A 25,309-nucleotide genomic window follows, 5' to 3' on the forward strand; every position below is an offset into this window, starting at 1 on the left:
CAGTTCTGTGTCCGCTTTCCTTCTGCCTCCCTCTTACAAGGACACCTGTGATTGTTTTTTATCCAGGAGAGTCTTCCCATCTCAAGATTCTCAACTTAATCACATCTGCAGAGACCCTCTTTCCACATAAGGCAATTTTCCACGCATCTTTGGGGGCCACTGTTGAGCCCACTGAAAACCCTGGTGGTGTAGTGGTTAAGTGCTACAGCTGCTAACCAAAAAGTCAGCAGTTCAAATCTACCAGGTGCTCCTTGGAAGCACTATGGGGCAGTTCTACCCTGTCCCATAGGGTTGCTATGAGTCAGAATCGACTCACCGGCAAAGGGTTTGGTTTTGGTTCAGCCCACTAAACCACACCAGATTACTAATTTATTTCTGAGAGCCTACAGTAATTTGCTTGTAGAGCTGTTGATGATTTTTTAAACTTGTCACTTTATTTTTAAAAAATTCTAATCCTTTTAATGGTTTAAAAAACAAACTCGTTGCTGTGGAGTCAATTCTGACTCATGGTGACACTACAGGACAGAGTAGAACTGCCCTATAGGGTTTCCAAGGAGTGGCTGAGTTCTTAACCACTACTGCACTGTTAAAATATTCAAACTTGATATTCCCCCCTTTTTTTTTTAATTTCATGATTTCTAGGTTCAAAATGTTCATTAGACATATATAAAAAGTTCAGGGCTAAAAAAAAGTACATTTTTTAATGTACATTTAAGAAGGTTCCATCCTGCCTCTAAGCTTGAGTCCTGCACTCCCAGAAGCTGTTGGATGTCCCGCAGGCATCTCAAGCTCAGGATCTCAAAATCCCAGTTCACCTCCTCTCCACCTGCTCTTTCTACTAATCTTCATCACCATCTGCCCAGTCGGCAGAGCTGGGGACCTTGGTGGAATCTTTGACTCCTCCCAATCTCGTCATCCACATTTTATCAGTCGTCGTCTCATTCCTTCTACCTCTGAAGTGTTTCTTGAGTTATCATTCTTCTTTATTTGTATTTAAAAAGAAACTTTTTATTGTGCTTTAGATGAAGGTTTACAGAAAAAATAGGTTTCTCATTAGTTAGTATACATATTGTTTTGTGACACTGGTTGCCAACCCCATGACATGTCAACACTCTCCCTTCTCGACCTTGGGTTCCCCATTACCAGCTTTCCTGTTCCCTCCTGCCTTCTCGTCCTTGCCCCTGGGCTCGTGTGCCCATTTAGACTTGTTTTGTTTTATGGGCCTCTCTAATTTTTGGCTGAAGGGTGAACCTTGGGAGTGACACTAGTTTTTAATCTTTGGCTGAAGGGTGAACCTTGGGAGTGATATTAGTACTGAGGTACAAGGGTTTCTGGGGGCCATGCTCTTAGGGTTTCTCCAGTCTCTATCAGACAAGTAAGTCTAGTCTCTTTTGTGAATTAGAATTTTGCTCGACTTTTTTCTCCAGCTCTGCCTGACACCCTCTACTGTGATTCCTGTCAGAGCAGTCGGTAGGGTTTGCCGGGCACCATCTAGCTGTGCTGGACTCAGTCCGGTGGAGGCTGTCGTAGTTGTGGTCCATTAGTCCTTTGGACTAATCCTTCCCTTGCGTCTCTGGTTTTCTTCATTCTCCTTTGCTCCAGAGACACTGTGATTATTAACTTCTAATTAATATTTGAGACAATACATGAATATACCTTTCTTATTCAAACTGCCATTACTAAGTACCAGGGTCAATCCTTATGAATTCTAAATAAATCAGAAAAGTATGAGTAATGGAATCCTGGGCTAGTTCAAATGGTTAATGTCCTTGGCTGTTAACTGAAAGGTTGGCAGTTCAAGGCCACCCAGAGGCACATCAGAAGAAAGACCTGGAAATTTAATTCCAAAAAATTAACCACTGAAAAACCTATGAAGCATTTACTCTGTTCTACTCTGACACACATGAGGCCATCACTCCTCGGAGTCAATGTAAAGGCAACCGGTGCTGGTTTGATCAAGACTGAGGGGCACACACCATACAGTGTTGTTACTGTGTTGACCTTGGTAGCTCTAATGTATTCCTATGAACACTATTTAATATGTATGAGTAAGTTCTTTTTAGCATTTAGGTACTTTAATAAAATAATTTGTATGTGTGCATCAATAAAGAGAACCATAAATGATACATGTATATCATTTTTAAATAGAACCATTCAAATGTGTATTTTTGGTGTCAAATGCACTCATAACTTTATGTTAATCCTCACGTGTAGGCTAACTCCGACTCATCCTTTAGGATGAAGCTACCCACCTTGCCCAGTCTCAGCATTCACTATGCCTCAACATGACTTTGCATTCTCCTTGTGTCTGACTACCTCCAAAAGGCTGTCTTATTTATTGTGGAGCCCTTGCTCTTGGCATTTCTTTTACTCTAGAAAAGCTTGTACCTGGAAACTGTGTGGCACTACCCTCGAGTAGAAAAGCTGAGCTGAAGCAGACTTGCTAACGAGCTGCCTGGATTCTCTCCCTCTTCCTGGACTGCCCTTGTCCTCCCCTCATCCCCCCATTTCATAGATACACAATAAGACAACTTAACTCACTGGTACCTAGTCCTTCTAATTTAGCAGCTTTCAGTAGCATACAGCTTTTTGTACAATAAAGACTGATTTTTAAACAATAGTCTTTTGTGTATGTACTCTTGGAAAAAAAATTCACTCAATCACTGGCTTTGTTTAAAAAAAAAATAGCTTGTTTTTGACAAAAAATTCACCAATGCAAATGAAACTCACTAAAGTCAAATGCACCCCTTTACCCCGGGCCTCCCTCCTAAAACCATCTCAAGACCTTTCGAGAAGTACTCTCACACACTGTGAACACAGCGGGAAGTATTACACAACACATATTCAGACACTGAACTCCCTTGGGTATCTAACCTCCGTCATTGTCACAACTGCCACCTCTTTGAATGCCTCAGAGGCTGGAGGCAGAATGACGAAGGCAGTGTCTCCTTTTCTGGCTCTAACCACCTTTCTGTGTTTTTCTTTTGGGCTGCCGTCAGGCTCAAGAGTGGAAGAGGCTGGAGAAAGAGCCCAAGCCAAGATGTCTGGGTTTCAGTCTCAGCTCCACAGCTGCGGGCCATTGGGTAAACCATCTCAGTCCTCTGGTTTCTCACTTTTTTCATTTCTAAAACAACTCCACTGAGCTCGATAACCTATCAACTACATTGTTAAAAAAAAAACCACGTTAGGCATCAAAATCGTTTCTTCACATTCTACAGAGCAGAATGATTTCCACTGTTAACATGGTTCAAAGAAGGACTTTCCTGATGAGAAAGAGCTGGAGTGGTGCAGATTTCCAAGATACTGATCAGAAATTGTCCTTGCCTACTGTCTCTGTACAAATTTTTTCCATTTAAATAAAAACTAAGGGTTCTCCAGCATCTAGTAAGCTTCGAAGCTATTGACTTTCATCGTAGCCCAAGTGACCAAGCAGAGGGAGGCCGTTTTAGGTCACTGTAGCATTGCCCGCACTAGCGCTTTAAAGGTCAGCCCGTCATGAGATGAGATGTACTCACCACCGGATGGAGGGGTGTTCCTGGAAACATAAATTGCATCTGCTGGGCGAGCATCGCTGCTGCCGTTTTTTGCTGGATCAAATTGTTCCTCCCATTAATTTCTAGTTGAGTTTTTAAATGTGTCGGAGGGTGAAGATACTTGCAGTTCTCTCTTGAACAACGGCCCTGTAAAATGAACATCTGGGTTTTAGGAGTGTTGTAAGAAGCTCGCAAGTCCAAGTCAACCATTTCACAATTGTTCCATGTAACAAAAAGCAAGGATCTTAAGTGTGTATGTACGGTCGTGTGCATGTGTGAGTGTGCATGTGGGTGTGTGCATGTGTGTGTGTGTGTGTGTGTGTTGGGGAGGAGCGCATCAACCTTTACATGATTGTCGAGCTTGCCTCAAACCTGTTGAACAGAAAATAGGTTGTTCTTTTTTTTTAATTAAAAAATTTTCTTTTTAAGGATTGCAAACCCTGCCAATAGACACTGAAGACATGTGACTGCTGAGGGCAAAGGCAGACCTTTCTTCTAGGCCATATGGAAGCAAGCAGAAGACCACGTTTCACGTGACCCACTGGAAAGAGTCTCTGAACTTGCCACACACTGGTTTACGCATGCTGGAGTGGTGTCAGCAAATGAATGCTCATGGGACAAATCTGGGGATAGTGATGAGCAGGTCCTGAAATATGTGCGCCCGACTGGCTGAAGACATCCCTCAGCTGGTCAACGTATTAACAAAGAGGTAATGGTAGCACAGGGGTGGGGATTTACTCGCAGTTTATGCACATGCAAAATTTCCAGGCACCAGCTTAGACAATCCCCTGCAGCCGATCACTGTGCTGCACAACAGCTGCCACCTCATGTCCCTCTCCCCCCTACGACTGCAGTATCACATCGGATATCATGGTAGGACACAGCAAAGAGTGTTTATGGCTGATGTAGGTAAGGAACCCTTGGACATTAAAGTTGGCACAGTGAAAACAGGTGACAGGCCTGAAGAGTAATTGTAAATGGTAGTGTTTATGCTTAATTCCCAAGTTTTCAAAACTAGCAATTCAGAGAGAGAAAAAAAAAGAATAGCAAACTATGTTAACCAGTACGAGTATTATCATTCCCTAAAGAATTAGTCCATCTGCAACAAAGAAAAGAGAATATGAGTTTGTTTACTAGATATAAAAATAATTTTAAAAAGCAAGCGTGTGGATTTGTGGAGACAAATGTGTTTATCATCATCCTAACTCTCAACATCTGGAGTTCTCCCTCTGCTTCCCACTCACTTCAGCCGCACTTTGGGCAGCTTGGGCTTTCTCTCCAGAGCGTGGCTTTTCCCCCACCACCTTGGAGACGGGCAGACGTGGGTCCCGGGCTCAGTCCTGGTGGTCTGTGCTGACCAGCTGAAGACTGCTGTCCTGAGGTCCTACTGTTAGCTGTGTTAACAACTGCATCACCCTCTGCAGGGAGGACACAGACATGGGTGCTGGGGACATCAGAAGAAACAGGTGCTCATTTTCTGCTAATAAACGTCTTTAACACTATGGGGTCCAATGGCCAATGTCAGAATTTGTCCATAGTCTCAAGTTCATATGGTAGCTGTTTCATTCAGCTTCCTATGTGAGAATATAGATCTTAGGGCGAGGAGTCTGGAGTCCCTGGTAAAGCACTAACATGCTCATTGCTAACTGAAAGTTGGTCGTTCAAGTCCACCAGAGGTGCCTTGGAAAAAAGGCCTGGTGATCTACTTCCAAAATTCAGCCACTGAAAACCCTGTGGAGTACAGTTCTACTCCGACACACATGGGGTTGTCGCGAGCTGGAGTAGACGCAAGGGCAATTGGTTTGGTCTTGTAAAGGTCCAAGTAAACTGGAACCACAACTAGAAAATAAATCAAAACAGTTTAGGAATTTCACTCTTTCTTTCTCCATCTGCTTTTTTCTGCAAGTCCGACCTGTTTTTATTCCACCTTCACTTTGCTCATGGTTTTGTGGCCTCCCAGGGTTCCTCCAGCCCTAAGAGCTTGATTTGGGCATCTCTTATTTACTTCCCTTCCTACCCTTCTTTGATAATCGCCCCATCTCTCAGATTGCTAACATCAAAATCCAAGAAAGCAATCAGATCGGACCAACTCTCGGGACTTGGGTCTCTGACCAGGCTGTGGATTGGCATCCTTTAAGTCAGCCACCCAAATACGATCCAGTCATATGGTGGGAGGTGGTGGTGGGGTACAAGACATGGCTACCACCCACTCAGCAAGGGTGGGGGAGAAGTACGCAGGATGGCATTCCTTGTATAGAGGATCAGCCACCCCAAGCTTATCTCTGAGGACCTCAATCCAAACTCTCCATATGCACCAAGTGACACCCAGACAAGCTCATATACACGAGGTGCACTTACGGGCCCCTGTAGACAAACTTGCAGATGGGTCTCACAGAGGGAGACGGGAAAGGAGAGCGCCACAGAATGCGACGGAACTACTGTAAAGTACACTCTTACCAGTTTGGCTGTTAAATTGTGTTTACTCAGGTAACTGTCACTTGGATGGCTGATCAGTCTTTTAATGTAACGCTTTGTAGTTGCACATGAAATTTTCAACTGGGCTGTAAACAATGTAGTTTTCTTATAAATGCTGTTATTATTTTTAAAAATTATTTATTTTTCTTGTTGAAAATATATACAGCAAAACATACACCAATTCAACAATTTCTACATGTACAATTCATCGACACTGATTACATTCTTCAAATTGTGCAAACGTTCTCACCCTTCTTTTCTGAATTAGTCCTCCACTATTAACATAAACTCACTAACCCTAAGCTTCCTATCTAACCTTTGAGTCGCTGTTGTCAGTTTATCCTATACAGGTAGTTCTTTAAAAGAGCACAATGCTCAAGGCAGACATTCCTTACCGGTTAAGCGAACCTATCATTTGGTTTAAAGAAGACTTCAGGGAATATTATTGGTTTAAGGTTTAAAGATTATCTCAGAGTAATAGTTCTGCGGGTTCGTCCAGCCTCAACGGCTACAGAAGTCTGCAGTCCATGAGAATTCAACTTCTGTTCTGCCTTTTCCCCCTTTTGATCAGGATTCTCCTGTAGAATCTTGGATTGAAATGTTCAGTAATGGTAGCCTGGCGCCATCCAGGTCTTCTGGTCTCACGGCAAAGGAGGCAGATGTTGTAGAGGCAATTCCCCACAAATGCTGTTATTCTTGATACAGCTTTCTAAAACCATAGGCAGTATTTTAGGCTAATAGAATGTGATTTACAACATCAGATTAGTAACCTATCAGTAGAACTCTCTTATTCATAAGAGTTAATGTAATTTCCTAGTGTCCTTACTTGCACATGGAATAGGGAATTATTATTGATTCTTATTGACCACTTACGTGCCAGCAATTTAATTATGGTTATCTCATTTTCTTCTTCAACATCAGTAATTATCCCTATTTTACAAAATAGGAAATGAGCCATAAAGGTTAAGAAACTCTTCCAAGGTCATATAACTGGTTAGTGGCAGAGCTGGATTTCAAAATGATGCAATTACATCTCTGTATCAAGTTATTTATTAACAATAGTTAAAATTCAGGGTAGGTAAAAATCTAGCACTATCCTTCATAAAACAGTAGGATGCATAACAAGATTTAAAATCTAATAAAATATATATGAGAGTTTGGGACTAGAAAAATATCCACCAGCTGCTCCTTGGAAATCCTATGGGGCCCTTCTACTCTGTCCTATAGGGTCGCTATGAGTCGGAATCGACTCAACAGCCATGGGTATACACTGGTAGGAGTCCCTGGGTGGTGCAAAAGGTTAAGCACTCAGTTGCTAACTGAAATTTGGGAGGGTCAAGTCCATCCAAAGCTTACTTGGAAGAAAGGCTTGGGGGTCTACTTCTGAAAGTCAGCCATTGACGACCCTGGAGAGCTCAGTGCTACCTGGACACACGGCGGGTAGCTATGATTCGGGGCTGACTTGATGGCACCTGTTTTTCTCCTCTTGGTAGGGGGTAGAGGAGTGGTCAAGCACTCAGGGCCTGGGGGCCGACTGACTGGGCTCATAACCTGGCTCTGCCTTTTCCTGGCCGTGTGCGTTTGAGCGAATTACTTGATTTCGTGTGTGTGTGTGTGTGTGTGTGATTTCGTTGTTTTCACCTGTGCGATGAAAATAATGATCGTATCTCCTCTTAAGATTGTTGTGGGATTCAATGAATTAATACAGGCACAAGGTTTAGAAAAATGCCTGGCACATAGTAAGCACTCAATAAATGTTGTTATTACCAGCCAAAAAATTAAAAAAAAAACCTTTTTTTATATACTATTTTATTTACAAAGTGCAGGATCACAGAACTAGTAGCATTTTGATTAGCTCTCTGGGTCTCGTAGAGACTCAAATTTTACTTCAAAACATGAGAAAAGCTGCTTAATTTGATTTATTCAAGTAGTTTATATTTTAAATTATTTTTAACTCTATACAACGTTTCTGCCAGTAGCCGTTTTACAACGTTTCTGCCAGTAGCCGTATTTATGGCTGAACTATAGTTCGATGTAGTATTAATATTTTGAAGCAAACTGCACCACGGGTCTATGAAGCAAACTAATCAAAACACTGAGAGGCTCTAGGTAGCAGAATTTTGTGAGGGATCCTATAGGATTCTAAAATCCTCCAGGCAAAGCTGCTGTCAAAATATAATGAGCAATTTGACACAGTAAACAATTTGTAAGGAAGTTTTTCTTAAGGCATAAGATTTGTTAGGCTACGCATCACTGCACAAAAACTGTTGATTATCAAAGCAAGTTGTCATAACCGAACAAGCGAAAGCCCGATGCAAAAATGTAAAACATCTTTGTATACCATCCTCAAACAAAACACAAGTGTCAAAATTGACTCTCCTGATTTTAGTCCAGGAAATGAAGACAAACATGTCTTGAACAAATCTTCCTCATAGCTGGTAGGATTTTTTTTTTTTTCAATCCCTTCTCCTTTTCAGTTCTTAACTAAACAGTTACTGGTGGAGTCAGGGAAGCAGGTCCAACCTTTATGGGGAGCAACTATACAGGTGCCTGATGTGGATGCAAACACCGTTCCACAGTCTAAAGGCAAAGCAGAGCTCAGGTCAGATGGGCCCACACCATTGCCCAACGGGAAGCTGCCCTCACTGGTCACATAGCCTCAGGGGCTTTGCTCACCTCAAGGGTGGGCACACCAGGTATGGAAGCAGCAGGTGGTTTCTGGATCAAACTCGCTGTTGTTGGTGGTGCACTTCCAGGCTAGAGTTTCGCTCCTCCGTTCATTCACGAGATACTTATCAAGAGTCTACTATGTGCCAGGCACTGTGCTAAGTGCTAGCTACACGCAGGTGAGCAAACCCCAGATGCGGCACCTCCCTTTAGGAAGCTTACAGTGCAGAGGTGAAGACAGGTAGGAAACAAATGCAACCCCATGTGACAGCGTAGCGCTACCCCGGAGGGCTTCCTGGGCCGTGAGTCTACAAGAGCAGATGGCCAGGTTTCTTCTCCCGCAGAGCCAACCTTTCTCTTAGCTGCTGAGCGCTCCACCACTGCGTCATCAAGGCTCCTTATTAAACAAATAATGACACAAATAAATACACAATTACAAACTGTGATCTGTGTTCTAAAGGAAAATGCCAAGAGGGAACAGCGGGAGGGGCTGGACCAGAGATTGGTGGGTCAGGGAAGGCGCCTCTGAAGGAGTGACATTTAAACTGAGACCTTTAAACAGATGTGAAGGAACTGGGAGAGGGAGTGAGTGATGGCCAGGTGTGTGTGTGTGTGTGTGTGTGTGTGTTGAGGGGAGGGAGAAGGACGAGAGCATTTAGGGGAACAGAACGTACTAGGAGAATGTCCCATCCGGGATGGGATTTATAAAGGCACACAGGGGTGTGGTTAGCAGTGGGGGGATGCTAAGAGGACCGGAAGCAGTAGACAGAAGCTGGACAGCAAAGAACTTTGAAAGCCAAGTCAAGGGGCATGGACTTCAGTGCCTTTGAAAGTTTTCAAGAAGGAGAATAATGAGATCGGATTGATGCTTTATGCTGCATGTAAATCTTCCCCTGATCATTAGATTTCATATTTCTAATTTTATTATAGTTTGCGTTGTTTAGAGATTACCTGCTGAAAAACAGTAACGATTCTGACAGCATCTATACAGGATGTGTACAGTTGCCCTACAGAAATAATCTCCAGGAATATTTAGATTAGGGAGGATGGTTAGAATTAAGTTAGAATTTCAAGCCAAATTAAATCTATTAGAACGAGCCGCCATGGAAGATTCAAATACAGAATACCCATGTTGGTTCTCAACAGGATGAGAAAGATGCTAAATAACTATGATATGTACTTGGCAGAACAACAGATCAGAGCTATCGGAAGCGCGCAGCCATTAAACCACGTGGCGTGGCACAGAATAAATGCAGCTTTGGCTAAGAAAAGATTTCAGAATCAGGTCTGTGTGAGAAGGAAAAAAAGCATACTTGGGAAATGTGATTTTTCTAATTGCTTATTTTAAAACAAGTAATTTTTAGAATCTTTTTCTAGTTTGCTCCTAACTGAAAAAGTCAATTAAAATCCGGACGCAAAAAAGGAAACCGAGATTAATTAGCAAATTGTGGAAGGAATTGACAATAGGAGTTTCTGCCCAGAGGAGTAGCAGACAGACAACTGTGTCCCATCAGTCCTCCATGGGAAAAGCGACAGGTTTAGGTGGTGTAAGATGCAAACCGTTACAGGTCTCTGCTGTATGCACTGTTGTTGTTAGGTGCCATCGAGTCGATTCTGATTCATGTTGACCCATGTGACAGAGTAGAGCTGCCCCATATAATTTTCTGAGCTGTAGTCTTCACGGGAGCACTGCCACATCTTCCTCCCGAGGAGCCGCTGGCTGGGTTTGATCCGCTAATCTTTTGGTAAGCAGCTGAACGCTTACCCTCTTTGCCACCAGGGCTCCTTGTTGTCTTGCATTACTTGGACATAGTTTGAATTGTGCCTTTGCCTGGGCTGAAGCACACACAAAGGCCCTTTTGGGGGACGGCAGTTCAGGTTGAGGGCGAGGGTCGCTCCCTGACATACTGAAGTCAGAGGGGCAACCTGCCTCTTTGGATCTGGCTTGGCCAACTCTCACTGTATTCAGGATGTGATGGTGCTGTCAAGCCCCAGACCTAGCTGTGGAGGGCTGAGCGCTGACGCTAAAGACCGAGGGACACACTGAGTCAAGCAGCCCGCTCTGGGCCTCCAAGCTGCCAGGAAAAGGCATGGGAGAGCCCCTCAGATTCCTCGCATTCCACATGCATGGGACCTGCTCCCTAGATTCTGACATCATGACAGAGACTGCCTGGGGTGACATTCTGGAAGCGTGCTCTGACTTGGAACCTCTCCTGGAGAAGCAGTTCAAACTAATGCTTAAGAAATAGTCTCAATGAGGGGTATGGAAAAAAAAAAAAAGAATTAGTCTCTGGAGCCAGACTACTTGGACTCAAAACCCAGCTCTGCACTTCTTGCCATGGTGTGTTGGGCAAGTTACTCACTTTCCCTGTGCCTCCAGTTGTGCCACATCTGGAAAAAGTGGAAAATAGCAATTCCTACCACACAGGCTTTCAGTGAGGATCGAATGCTTATACAGTGCTTAGAACAGTTCCAGCTACGCAGCAAACACTCTTAAGTTTTACTATTATTATTACTAATACCTTGTCTGCATCCAAACTTGTTGCCGTCAAGTCAATTCCAACTCATAGTGACCTTGTAGGACAGAGTAGAACTGCCCCATTGGGTTTCCACGGAGCGGCTGGTAGATTCAAACTGCCAACCTTTATGGTTAGCAGCCAAGCTCTAAACCACTGTGCCACCAGAGCTCCTTGTCTGCATGGTGGATAAAATGTTCTTGTTGCTGGCTGCTGTCAAGCGGGCCCCCAAATTATGGTGACCCCATGCACAATGGAAGGAAACACGCTCAGTCCTGCGACCAGCCGGGGATGGGACGATTGTTATCCACAGGGTTTCACTGGCTGATTTTTGGAAGCAGAACACCAGGTCTTTCTTCCTAGTCTATCTTAGCCTGGAACTCTGCAAGACCTATTCAGCATTACAAAACACAGGCTTGCACTGACAGATGGACTTGAGGTGCGCCGGTTGGGATTAATACACCTGGCTGCTAACTGAAAGGTTGGAGGATTGTGTCTACCTGGAGGTGCCTCGGAACAAAGCCCTGGAGACCTATGACTTGAAAAGCCAATCATTGGAAGCCCTGTGGAGCACAGTTCTATTCTGACTCCCATGGGGTTGCCATGAATTGAGTTTGACTTGATGGCAACTGGTAGATAAAAATATACGGTATTAGAAACAATCTCCCCATATTTACTCATTTTCTCTATCACTAGGCTTCTTTCTGAGCCCCAGTGGTGCAATGGTTAAGTGCTTGGCTGCTAACCAAAAGGCTGGTGGTTCAAAGCCACTCAGTGACTCTGTGGGAGAAGGATGTGGTGACCTGCTCCAGTAAAGATTACCTGTGAAAAAGGAAACCCTATGGGCCGGCTCTGCTCTCACATGGGGTTGCTATGAGCCAGGATAGGCTCTTTGGCACCCAACAACAACAGGCTTCTTCTGGCCTGGCTATGAACCTCTTCAACCCTTTGCTTTCTTGTTCTCACCATCAGTGCCAACTTTGGTGATTTTCTTTCTCCAAGAGAGCCTCAGATCTGTTTTTCTTTGATAATATCTCCCTGGCTGAAACTTGCCAGGGCTTGGTCAACATGGCACGATTAACCTAGAGTTTGAAGCAGCTTGTATAATAGTGGAGAAATCCTGGAATTCTGGTTGTAGTTTTTTTTTTTTTTTTCCGTGTCCACCTGATTTAATTAGCTCACTCTTCATCAGCATCTCTCTCCCCCGCACTGACCAGTCCTTTTCATGCCTGATGATTTGTCTTCGGGGATGGTTCCTGTCCTGTGCCATCAGAAGTTCTGGGGAGCATTGTCTCTGGGATTCCTCTCGTCGCAATCATACCATTAGGTGTGGTCTTTTCATGAGAATTTGGGATCTGTATCCCATTGGTCTCCTGCTCCCTCAGGAGTTGTCTGTTGTGCTCCCTGACAGGGCAGACATCGATTGTGGCTGGGCACCAACTAGTTCTTCTGGTCTCAGGATAATGTAGGTCTCTGGTTCACGTGGCCCTTTCTGTCTCTTGGTTCTTAGTTGTCATGTGACCTTGGTGTTCTTCCTTTGTCTTTGCTCCAGGTGGGTTGAGACCTATTGATGTATCTTAGATGGCCGCTTGTTGGCATTTAGGACTCCAGGCACCACAATTCAAAGTGGGATGGAGAGTGTTTTCATAATAGAATTATTTTGCCCATTGACTTAGAAGTCCCCTCAAACCAAGTTCCCCAGACCCCAGCCCCTGCGCCGCTGACCTTTGAAGCTTTCATTTTATCCCGGAAACCTCTTTGCTTTTAATCCAGTCCAATTAGGCTGACCTTCCTTGTATTGAGTGTTGTCTTTCCCTTCACCCAAAGCAGTTCTTATCTACAGATTGATCAATAAAAAGCCCTCTCCCTCCCTCCCTCCCTCCCCACTTTGTAACCACATAAGTATGTGTTCTCCGTTTTTTCTATTTCTCAAGATCTTATAATAGTGGTCTTATACAATATTTGTCCTTTTGCCTCTGACTCATTTCACTCAGCATAATGCCTTCCAGATTCCTCCATGTTATGAAATGTTTCAGAGATTCGTCACTGTTCTTTATCGATGCGTAGTATTCCATTGTGTGAATATACCACAATTTATTTACCCATTCGTCCGTTGACGGACATCTTGGTTGCTTCCAGCTTTTTGCTATTGTAAACAGAGCTGCAATAAACATGGGTGTGCATATATCTGTTTGTGTGAAGGCTCTTGTATCCCTAGGGTATATTCCGAGGAGTGGGATTTCTGGGTTGTATGGTAGTTCTATTTCTAACTGTTTAAGATAACGCCAGATGGATTTCCAAAGTGGTTGTACCATTTTACAATCCCACCAGCAGTGTATGAGAGTTCCAATCTCTCTGCAGCCTCTCCAACATTTATTATTTTGTGTTTTTTGGATTAATGCCAGTCTAGTTGGTGTGAGATGGAATCTCATCGTAGTTTTAATTTGCATTTCTCTAATGGCTAATGATCGAGAGCATTTTCTCATGTATCTGTTGGCTGCCTGAATATCTTCCTTAGTGAAATGTGTGTTCATATCCTTTGCCCACTTCTTGATTGGGTTGTTTGTCTTTTTGTGGTTGAGTTTTGACAGAATCATGTAGATTTTAGAGATCAGGCGCTGGTCTGAGATGTCATAGCTGAATATTCTTTCCCAGTCTGTAGGTGGTCCTTTTACTCTTTTGGTGAAGTCTTTAGATGAGCATAGGTGTTTGATTTTTAGGAGCTCCCAGTTATTGGGTTTCTCTTCATCATTTTTGGTAATGTTTTGCATTCTGTTTATGCCCTGTATTAGGGCTCCTAGGGTTGTCTCTATTTTTTCTTCCATGATCTTTATCGTTTTAGTCTTTATGTTTAGGTCTTTGATCCACTTGGAGTTAGTTTTTGTGCATGGTGTGAGGTATGGGTCCTGTTTCATTCTTTTGCAAATGGATATCCAGGTATGCCAGCACCATTTGTTAAAAAGACTATTATTTCCCCAATTGACTGACACTGGTCCTTTGTCAAATATCAGCTGCTCAAACGTGGATGGATTTATATCTGGGTTCTCAATTCTGTTCCATTGGTCTATGTGCCTGTTGTTGTACCAGTACCAGGCTGTTTTGACTACTGTAGCTATATAATAGGTTCTGAAATCAGGTAGGGTGAGGCCTCCCACTTTCTTCTTCTTTTTCAGTAATGTTTTGCTTATCCGGGGGTTCTTTCCTTTCCATATGAAATTAGTGATTTGTTTCTCTATCCCCTTAAAGTATGACATTGGTATTTGGATTGGAAGTGCGTTATATGTATAAATGGCTTTTGGTAGAATAGACATTTTTACTATGTTAAGTCTTCCTATCCATGAGCAGGGTATGTTTTTCCACTTAAGTATGTCCTTTTGAATTTCTTGTAGCAGAGTTTTATAGTTTTCTTTGTATAGGTCTTTTACATCCTTGGTAAGATTTATTCCTAAGTATTTTATCTTCTTGGGGGCTACTGTGTATGGTATTGATTTGGTTATTTCCTCTTTGGTGTTCTTTTTGTTGATGTAGAGGAATCCAAGTGATTTTTGTATGTTTATTTTATATCCTGAGACTCTTCCAAACTCTTCTATTAGTTTCAGTAGTTTTCTGGAGGATTCCTTAGGGTTTTCCATATATACAATCATGTCATCTGCAAATAGTGATAGCTTTACTTCCTCCTTGCCAATCCGGATACCCTTTATTTCTTTGTCTAGCCTAATTGCCCTGGCTAGGACTTCAAGTACGATGTTGAATAAGAGCGGTGATAAAGGGCATCCTTGTCTGGTTCCCGTTCTCAGGGGAAATGCTTTCAGGTTCTCTCCATTTAGAGTGATATTGGCTGTTGGCTTTGCATAGATGCCCTTTATTATGTTGAGGAATTTTCCTTCAATTCCTATTTTGGTAAGAGTTTTTATCATAAATGGGTGTTGGACTTTGTCAAATGCCTTTTCTGCATCTATTGATAAGATCATGTGGTTTTTGTCTTTTGTTTTATTTATGCGATGGATTACATTAATGGTTTTTCTGATACTAAACCAGCCTTGCATACCTGGTATAAATCCCACTTGATCAGGGTGAATTATTTTTTTGATGTGTTGTTGGATTCTATTGGCTAGAATTTTATTGAGGATTTTTGCATCTATGTTCATGAGGGATATGTCTGTAATTTTCTTTTTTTGTAATGTCTTTACCTGGTTTTGGTATCAGGGAGATGGTAGCTTCATAGAATGAGTTGGGTAGTATTCCGTCTTTTTCTATGCTTTGAAATACCTTCAATAGTAATGGTGTTAAGTCTTCTCTGAAGGTTTGGTAGAACTCTGCAGTGAAGCCGTCTGGGCCAGGACTTTTTTTTGTTGGAAGTTTTTTGATTACCATTTCAATCTCTTTTTTTGTTATGGGTCTATTTAGTTGTTCTACTTCTGAATGTGTTAGTTTAGGTAGGTAGTATTGTTCCAAGAATTTATCCATTTCTTCTAGGTTTTCAAATTTGTTAGAGTACAATTTTATGTAGTAATCTGATATGATTCTTTTGATTTCATTTGGTTCTGTTGTGATGTGGTTTTTCTCGTTTCTTATTCGGGTTATTTGTTTCCTTTCCTGTATTTCTTTAGTCAGTCTAGCCAATGGTTTATCAATTTTGTTAATTTTTTCAAAGAACCAGCTTTTGGCTTTGTTAATTCTTTCAATTGTTTTTCTGTTCTCTAATTCATTTAGTTCAGCTCTAATTTTTATTATTTGTTTTCTTCTGGTGCCTGGTGGATTCTTTTGTTGCTCAGTTTCTATTTGTTCAAGTTGTCGGGACAGTTCTCTGATTTTGGCTCTTTCTTCTTTTTGTATGTGTGCATTTATTGATTTAAATTGGCCTCTGAGCACTGCTTTTGCTGTGTCCCAGAGGTTTTGATAGGAAGTATTTTCATTCTCGTTGCTTTCTAAGAATTTCCTTATTCCCTCCTTGATGTCTTCTATAACCCAGTCTTTTTTCAGGAGGGTATTGTTCATTTTCCAAGTATTTGATTTCTTTTCCCTAGTTTTTCTGTTATTGATTTCTAGCTTGTGGTCTGAGAAGATGCTTTGATGTTTTGGATTCTGGAAAGATTTGTTTTATGACCTAATATGTGGTCTATTCTAGAGAATGTTCCATGTGCACTAGAAAAAAAAGTATATTTTGCAGCAGTTGGGTGGAGAGTTCTGTATAAGTCAATGAGGTCAAGTTGGTTGATTTTTGTAAGTAGGTCTTCCGTGTCTCTATTGAGCTTCTTACTGGATGTCCTGTCCTTCTCCGAAAGTGGTGTGTTGAAGTCTCCTACTATAAATGTGGAGTTGTCTATCTCACTTTTCAATTCTGTTAAAATTTGATTTATGTATCTTGCAGCCCTGTCATTAGGTGCGTAAATATTTAATATGGTTATGTCTTCCTCATCAATTGTCCCTTTTATCATTATATAGTGTCCTTCTTTATCCTTTGTGGTGGATTTAAGTCTAAAGACTATTTTGTCAGAATTAATATTGCTACTCCTCTTCTTTTTTGCTTATTGTTTGCTTGATATATTTTTTTCCATCCTTTGAGTTTTAGTTTATGTCTCTAAGTCTAAGGTGTGTCTCTTGTAGGCAGCATATAGATGGATCGTGTTTCTTTATCCAGTCTGTGACTCTCTGTCTCTTTATTGGTGCATTTAGTCCATTTACATTCAGCGTAATTATAGATAAATAAATTTTTAGTGCTGTCATTTTGATGCCTTTTCATGTGTGTTGTTGTCCATTTCATTTTTCCACATACTTTTTTGTGCTGAGACGTTTTTCTTCGTAGCTTGTGAGATCCTCATTTTCATAATGTTTAACTTTGTGTTTATTGAGTCGTTACGTTTTTCTTGGCTTTTTTCTTGAGTTATGGAATTGATATTCCTTTTTGTGGTTACCTTATTATTTACCCCTATTTTTCTAAGTAAAAACCTAACTTGTATCCTTCTGTATCGCCTTGTATCACTCTCCATCTGGCAGTTCAATGCCTCCTATATTTAGTCCCTCTTTTTGATTATTGTGATCGTTTATCTATTGATTTCCATGATTTCCTGTTATGTGTATTATTTTGTTTATTTATTTATTTTTTAGAATTACTCTTAATTTGTTTGTTTTTGTGCTTTTCCTATTTGAGTTGCGTTGATATCAGGACGTTCTGTTTTGTGACCTTGTATTGTGGCTGGTACCTGATATTATTGGTCATCCTGCCAGACAATCTCCTTTAGCATTTCTTGCAGTCTTGGTTTAGTTTTTGCAAATTCTCTAAACTTGTGTTTATCTGTAAATATCTTAATTTCTCCTTCATATTTCAGAGAGAGTTTTGCTGGATATATGATCCTTGGCTGGCAGTTTTTCTCCTTCAGTGCTCTGTATATGTCGTCCCATTCCCTTCTTGCCTGCATGGTTTCTGCTGAGTAGTCTGAACTTATTCTTATTGATTCTCCCTTGAAGGAAACCTTTCTTTTCTCCCTGGCTGCTTTTAAAATTTTCTGTTTGTCTTTGGTTTTGGCAAGTTTGATGATACTATGTCTTGGTGTTTTTCTTTTTGGATCAATCTTAAATGGGGTTTGATGAGCATCTTGGATAGATATCCTCTCGCCTTTCATGATGTCAGGGAAGTTTTGTGTCAGGATTTCTTCAACTATTTTCTCTGTGTTTTCTGTCCCCCCGCCCTGTTCTGGGACTCTAATCACTCGCAAGTTATCCTTCTTGATAGAGTCCCACATGATTCTTGGGGTTTCTTCATTTTTTTAAATTCTTTTATCTGATTTTTTTTTCAGCTATGTTGGTGTTGTTTCCCTGGTCCTCCAGAAGTCCCAGTCTACATTCTAATTGCTCGAGTCTGCTCTTCTGAGTTTCTATTGCGTTGTCAAATTCTGTAATTTTATTGTTAATCTTTTGGATTTCTGCATGCTGTCTCTCTACGGATTCTTGCAACTTGTTAATTTTTCCACTATGTTCTTGAATAATCTTTTTGAGTTCTTCAACAGTTTTATCAGTATGTTCCTTGGCTTTTTCTGCAGTTAGCCTAATTTCATTTGTGATATCTTTAAACATTCTGTAAATTAGTTTTTTATATTCTGTATCTGATAATTCCTGGATTGTATCTTCATTTGGGAAAGATTTTGATTCTTTTGTTTGGGGGGTTGGAGAAGCTGTCATGGTCTGTTTCTTTATGTAGTTTGATATGGACTGCTGTCTCCGAGCCATCACTGGGAAACTAGATTTTCCAGGTAGTCAGCTGGTACGCTGGCTCCTGGTTCTGAAAACGGTCGCTGTCTGCCCGTATTTGTTCATTTTCCGTCTCTAAGTCTGTGCTTGTTGTTCAGAGTTCGTAGATTGTTATGTATGTGATCGATTCCCTTGTTTTTCCGAGTCTTTGTTGCAAGAGGGATCCGCAGTAGCGTCCACCTAGTCCACCATCTTGGCCCCACTCCCTCTGGTTGTAGTTTTATCCCAAAATAGCTATATAAACTTTGTGTGTCTGTGTGTGTGAGTGTTTGTGTAGGTGTGGCCCCATGTGCTTTATAGTATATAAACTATATATGGATGCACACACTTGCATACGTATATATACGTACTCCTATTTTTTAGCTGTCCTTGCACAGTTGTATGTCACAAATTTACTAAAAATGTCCTTTTTTTCTTGCATATTTCTCAGTGACATCATTTCCCTTGGTCAAGCTGTGCACCCTTTATCCACACTTGTATTATAGTTCCCATCACAGAAATAACAAGTATCTACTATCTAGAGAGCAACCTCCCCGACGCCAGACCTATCTGTCCCTGGTAACTCCCAGCGACTGTTGATTTTCATATGTATGCTAACTTTTAAACCTTTTATAATAGGCTATATAAACATTTCCAAATGATTTATGATAGTCTATACCTCAATTTTCCTATCTGTCAAATGGGGGCGATCATATTACCAAATTCAACTTCTTCAAACCCTTGTGACAGCCCATGAGACAGTAAAGATGGCCTGGAAAAAAACGTAAATTGCTATATGTTGTCTATTCCACACCTATTTCTTCCTTGAATGTTTCTAGTCCAGTCAAAGGGAAAAGCCACATAAACCAACAGTTACAGTAAAAAGTGACACCAGGAATGTATGTTGGCAACTGTCCAGACATGTTCTGAGAACTGAGAGAACATATGTGAGTGGGCAAGAGAAGCATAAGCAAAATTGACAAATTAAGTCAAAATCGATTAAGTCTCAGAGGATTTACTAAGTACCTACAGTGCACACAGCTTGAAAGTGAAAAATTCAATCAAACCACTGATTTTGACCTTCTGACACGTAAGTTGATTAGTAGATATTTTGTAACGTGACTAAGCTGGTTGGATGAATGAGATGCTCTCAGCTTCCCTTTCCCTGCAGTTTCCAAACCTCTCAAGGTTTCTGAAAGTGAGAATAAATAAAGGCTTTGATTTGAGTAGGTAGGCTGATTTATATTGGTTCTTCATTTTCAAGAGTCTAAGTCCAGTCTGAGGCAAAGGCTGACTTTTGACATTTGGCCTGAGCCTCCTCTTTGTTCTTCAGTGCATTTCATGGGAGGATGTGGGCAAGTCAAAGTGTGGGGGAGTAAAGTGGTTACTTACATCAGGGCTTAATTTAAAATATTAACTATGGGGCTTAAACAGCTCTACTCTAAGGCAAGTGAGAGATTATGCTTTTAGGCTTCTTTTGAATTTAAATAAACTAATTGAACCAATAATCTCTTTGTATAATTAGTTCCAACTATATAATACAGCAAATAAAATGCAACCACGGCAGGGCATCAGTATTAGAAAAATAAGTGTAGATTCTGGGAATTGCTACAAGCAAATGATAACCAGAACTTCCATCAAAATGAACAATTGTCCATATCATTGACATTATACATGAATTTATAACAAGCACTTTCCATTATAAATTAGTTTCTATTAGCAATTTAGTTCAATTTGTATTGCAATTCATCTTTTAGAGTGTATATACAGTTTTTGGTTTGTCACTAATGACAAAGATGAAGAAACTAAAGATTTTTTTACCAACTTCTGCAGTCTGAAATTGATCAAACATGCAATCAAGATGCACTGATAATTACTGGTGATTGGAATGCGAAAGTTGGAGATAAGAAAGATCAGTAGTTGGAAAGTATGGTCCTGGTGATAGACGCAATGCTGGGAAATTGCATGATAGAATTTTGCAAGACCAATGACTTATTCATTGCAAATACCTTTTTTCAACAACATAAATGGTGACTATACCAGTGGACTTCACTGGATGGAATACACAGGATATCAAATCGACTACATTTATGGAAAGAGATGATGGAGAAGCTCAGTATCATCAGTTAGAACAAGGCCAGGGGCCAAGTACGGAGAAGACTATCAACTGATCCTATGTAATTTCAATTTGAAGCTGAAGAAAATTAAAACAAGTCCACAAGAGCCAAAGTACAACCTTGAGTATATCCCACCTGAATTTAGAGTGCATCTCGGGAATAGATTTGACGCATTGAACACTAATGACTAGAGACCAGACGAGTTGTGGGATGACATCAAAGACATCATATATGAAGGAGGCAAGAGGTCATTAAAAAGACAGGAAAGAAAGAAAAGACTAAAATAGAAGTCAGCAGAGACTCTGAAACTTGCTCTTGAACGTAGCATAGCTAAAGTGAACGGAAGAAATGATCACGTAAAACTTAGAGCGGAAAAGATTTCAAAGGGCAGCTCGAGAAGACAAAGTATTATAAGGAAATGTGCAAAGATCTGAATTAGAAAACCAAAGGGAAGAACATACTTGGGATTTCTCAAGCTGAAAGAACTGAAGAAAAAATTCTTCTATGGGCAAAATATTGAACAATGCCGGAAGTATCCAAAGAAGATGGAAGGAATACACAGTTACTATATAAAAAGAATTGGTCGATATTCAACCATTTCAGGAGGTAGCATGTGATCAAGAACTGATGGGACTGAAGGAAGAAGTCCAAGCTGCACTGAAAGCATTGGCCAAAAATAAGGCTCCAGGAATTGACAGAACACCAATGGAGATGTTTCAACAAACAGTTGAAACAAATGGATGGAAGGGCGCACTTGTGTATGTAAAAAATTTGGAAGACAGTTACCTGGCCAACCAACTGGATGAGATCCATATTTGTACCCATTCCAAAAACAGGTGATCCAACAGAATGCAAAGTTATTGAACGATATCGTTAATAGCACATGCAGGTAAAATTTTGCTGAAAATCATTCAAAAGCAGTTGCAGCAGTATATTGACAGAGGACAGCCAGAAATTCAAGCCACATTCAGAAGAGGATGTGGAATGGGGGATATCATCTTTGATGTCAGATGGATCCTGGCTGAAAGCAGAGAATACCAGAGAGATGTTTACCCTTGTTTTGTTGACTGTGCAAAGGCACTCAATTGTGTGGATCATAACAAATTACAGATAACATTGTAAAGCATAGGAATTTCAGAACACTCATCATGCTCACGAGGAACCTGTACACAGAGCAAGAGGCAGTTGTTCAAACAGAACAAGAGGATACTGTGTGGCTCAAAGTCAGGAAAGGTGTGCGTCAGGGTTGTATCCTTTTACTATTCAATCTATATGCTGAGCAAAAAATCTGAGAAGCTGGACTATATGAAGAATGGGGCATTGGGATTGGAGGAAGCCTCATTAACAACCTGAGATATGCAGATGACACAACCTTGCTTGCGGAAAGGGAAAAGGACTTGAAGCACTTACTGATGAAGATCAGAGACCACAGCCTTCAGTATGGAGTACACCTCAACATAAAGACCAATAAGCAGTGTCATGAAAAACAGAGAAAAGGTTGAAGTTGTCAACGGTTTCATTTTACTTGGACCCAAAATCAATGCCCATGGACGCAGCAGTCAAGAAATCAATCAATGCGTTGCATTCAGCAAATTTGCTGCAAAAGTCCTCTATGAAGTGTTAAAAAGCAAAGATGCCACTTTGAGGACTACGATGTACCTGGCACAAGCCGTGGTGTTTTCAGTTGCCTCATATACGTGCGAAAGCTGAACAATGAATAAGGAAGACTGAAGAAGCACTGATGCCTTTCAGTGATGGTGTTGGGGATCAATATTGAATATTGATCAATATTGAATATACCATGGACTGCCAAAAGACAGAACAAGTTTGTCTTGGAAGAGGTACAGCCAGAGGTCTCCTTGGAAGTGAGGATGGCAAGACTTTGTCTCACATACTTTGGGCATATTATCAGGAGGGACCAGTCCCTGGAGAAGGACATCATGCTTGGCAAGGTCGAGAGTCATCAAAAAAGAGGAGGCCTCTCAATGAGATGGACTGACATAGGGGCTACAACAATGGGCTCAAACATAGCAAGGATTGTGAGGTTGGTGCACAACTGGGCAGTGTTTCATTCTGTTGTACAGAGGGTCGCTATGAGTCGGAACTAACTCGACAGCACCTAACAACAGCGACAACATACACTTTTTTGGGGGAGGGGTAATTAGCATAAAATATTACACTTATTAAAGACAGTTTAAAATGCAATATTTATAGTCTTCTTTTTTGGGGCATGTTCCCTTTTCTCTCTTGCTTCAATGCCATGGCCCATGTAGGAACATACAGGAAGATCTGGAGGTGTGGCCTAAGGGTAAACTAAGGAAAATTGCAAATGCTGACAGACATCCAAACTCTCCAATTTCACCTACCACAAAAGACTTCACAACTCTGAATTCAGGGGAGGATAAAGAAAGTGAACCAAGTTGCATAGGTGGGTGTCCTAAGTCATACTGGGGACTGTAATTTCGTTTGCAGCTTCTTTCCAGAAAAATGACACAAATGGCCGTTAATGCCTCTGTTCAGCAGCCTCACTGGCTCATGGGAATGAGACCCCAAGATCCACATAAGTGTTAGTACTTTAGCCTTTCTTAGAGCGAGCAGCGAACGCTTCTGAGTCTAACCTCTCTAGATTTGCATTTAGGGCAGCTTCTTACCTGGGGAGGGCTGAGAACACCTCGGGGCTATCCAAGGTGCTTTCTGAGGAGGTTTATAATTCATTTATTAATTTATTATTATGCTAATGCAGCTTCCCTGTTCTGTAGGCATGACTGCTGTGCGCCATTAAGGCCTAATTGCGTGACCCTTTTAAACAGGCAAAACAAAGAAATTAATAAACGGGAGGAGAGGCAAAGTAGGTCAATTGTTTGTAGCTTGTCAACTCCAAGCACATTTGAGCCTTTTTTGAAAAAACGAATTTTAGGGGCCTGGCCAGTTTTTACTTCTTGCACTACTTATGTTGTTGTGATCAGGGAAAACTGTTTGTCAGTTTGATTAAGAGGCCAAACCCTGTCTTTTTTGGTAAGGATTATCCATCCTGTTACCTTTGTATGATAACTAAAAATGTGCCCATTAAAAGCACTCAGGAAGGCCAAAAATAGCCCCTCGGCTCTCTCGAGATTCTAGGAAACTAACTTCCGGGCACCAGATGCTTGACTTAAAGAATATTTGATTTAACTAGAACATCACTGTCTTCTGAGTCACTGGGAAACTGCCATCAGAATAACACAAAACAACCTAGCGGCTGTTTGACTTCACAGTGTCTAGGTTTTCTAAAGCCGTGTTCATAAATGTAGGCAGCGTTACGGATGAAAGAGAAAGAAGCACCATGAAATATTAATATCACAGCATTGGTATTTCTCCTGTGGGGGGAGGCTGGCCTTTCCAGTCGACTTCTGCTCTTCTCTCAAAGTCCACAGTACAGGGATCCTCACACAGCCGACACACAGAGCCTGTTATGAAATGACCGGGGTCCTTCCTTCTCTAACCCTTTCTACGCGCCACGCCCGTTATAGCGAACACAGGATTAAAGTGGTGTGTGATCTGCTCTGTGACGGGGGCCTACAGGGCGCTGCCTGAACACACCTCCGAGAGGAAGAAACATTCAACATTTAAGCCAAGATCCAAGTGGGTGAGTGGAAGAGAGGAAGAGTATGGGAGGCACCCTGGAGAATTACAACGAGCCAGGGTAACCAGTGGGAACCTTGTACTTTATTCTTGCATTTCATTTTCACCACCACTCTCAGGGTTAAATTCCTGAAGAGGGTCACCAAGGCCTTCTTCACACAGGGCCTGGCACAAAGCAAATGCCCACTAAACACAGGCTGCTATTTAATTTTTTACTTTTATTTTTTGTTGTTGAGAATATACACAGCAGAACATATAGCGGTGCAAAAATTCCTGCAGGTACAATTGTGTGCCGCTGACGACACTCTGAGTTGTGTAACTGTTTTCACCCTCCTTTGCCATATTGATCCCCCCACTAACATAAACTCACTGCGCCCTAAGAGTCCTAATGGTTAAGTGGCTAAGAGCTCTGCTGCTAACCAAAAGGTTGACAGTTCAAATCCACCAGCCACTTCGTGGAAACCCTATGGGGCAGTTCTACTCTGTCCTATATGGTCACTATGAGTCAGAATCGACTCGAAGGCAATGTCTTTTTTTTTTTTTCCTTTACTGTCCCCTAAATTTCCTATCTAATCTTTAGAGAGTTGCAAAATTTGATTCCATACTGATAGCTTTTAAAAGAGCATAATCCTTAAGGCAGGCATTCTTTATGATATAAGCAAAATTATTGTTTTAAGGTTTCAGGGAATATTTTTGGTTGAAGGTTTAAAGATTCTTTCAGGACAGTATTTTCGGGGTTTCATCCTTGGCTGCCAGTTTTAATATTATCAGTCTGCAGTACCTGGTCTTTTTTAATGTGAAATCTACCCAAAGGCATAGACCTACTTATTGTGGTCTCTTCCAGTCTGATTTGGAATGCCGAATGGTGAATCGCCTACCCCCACGGAGGGCTGCCTGGAATTCAGATACAGAACCACTCTAAACTGCTGACAAACGGGCTGACATTTGGTGGGTGTGCACCTGTACAGCTGTGCCATTTATTAAAAGGCTGAAAGTACTTCTGCCCCACTTAGAAAAGAGCTACCGTCTCCAGTCTGCCAAGTGTTTTCTCCATTTCTCTAGCCACTCTAGCCCTCCCCGTGGGTCCCTACCACCTCCTGGATCCCAGCAACCAAAGAGTTAAACCTGACTCAGCAGGGACCTATAAGGTCCA

The 25,309-nt window shown here is 41.4% G+C and overlaps 1 protein-coding gene across 4 annotated transcripts in view; it reads right to left on the reverse strand.

Moving 5' to 3' along the window:
• MBNL2 (muscleblind like splicing regulator 2) overlaps positions 1-25,309 on the reverse strand; it is a 194,999-nt gene that overhangs the window by 57,240 nt on the left and 112,450 nt on the right. For all 4 annotated transcript variants that reach the window (XM_010589382.3, XM_010589381.3, XM_010589384.3 and 1 more), the window contains one exon: positions 3,516-3,680. In XM_010589382.3, the coding sequence (XP_010587684.1) occupies positions 3,516-3,680 (165 nt within the window). The remainder of the gene's footprint in view (positions 1-3,515; positions 3,681-25,309) is intronic.

The sequence above is a fragment of the Loxodonta africana genome, chromosome 17 (genome assembly GCF_030014295.1).
Source record: "Loxodonta africana isolate mLoxAfr1 chromosome 17, mLoxAfr1.hap2, whole genome shotgun sequence".
NCBI classification, from domain to species: domain Eukaryota; kingdom Metazoa; phylum Chordata; class Mammalia; order Proboscidea; family Elephantidae; genus Loxodonta; species Loxodonta africana.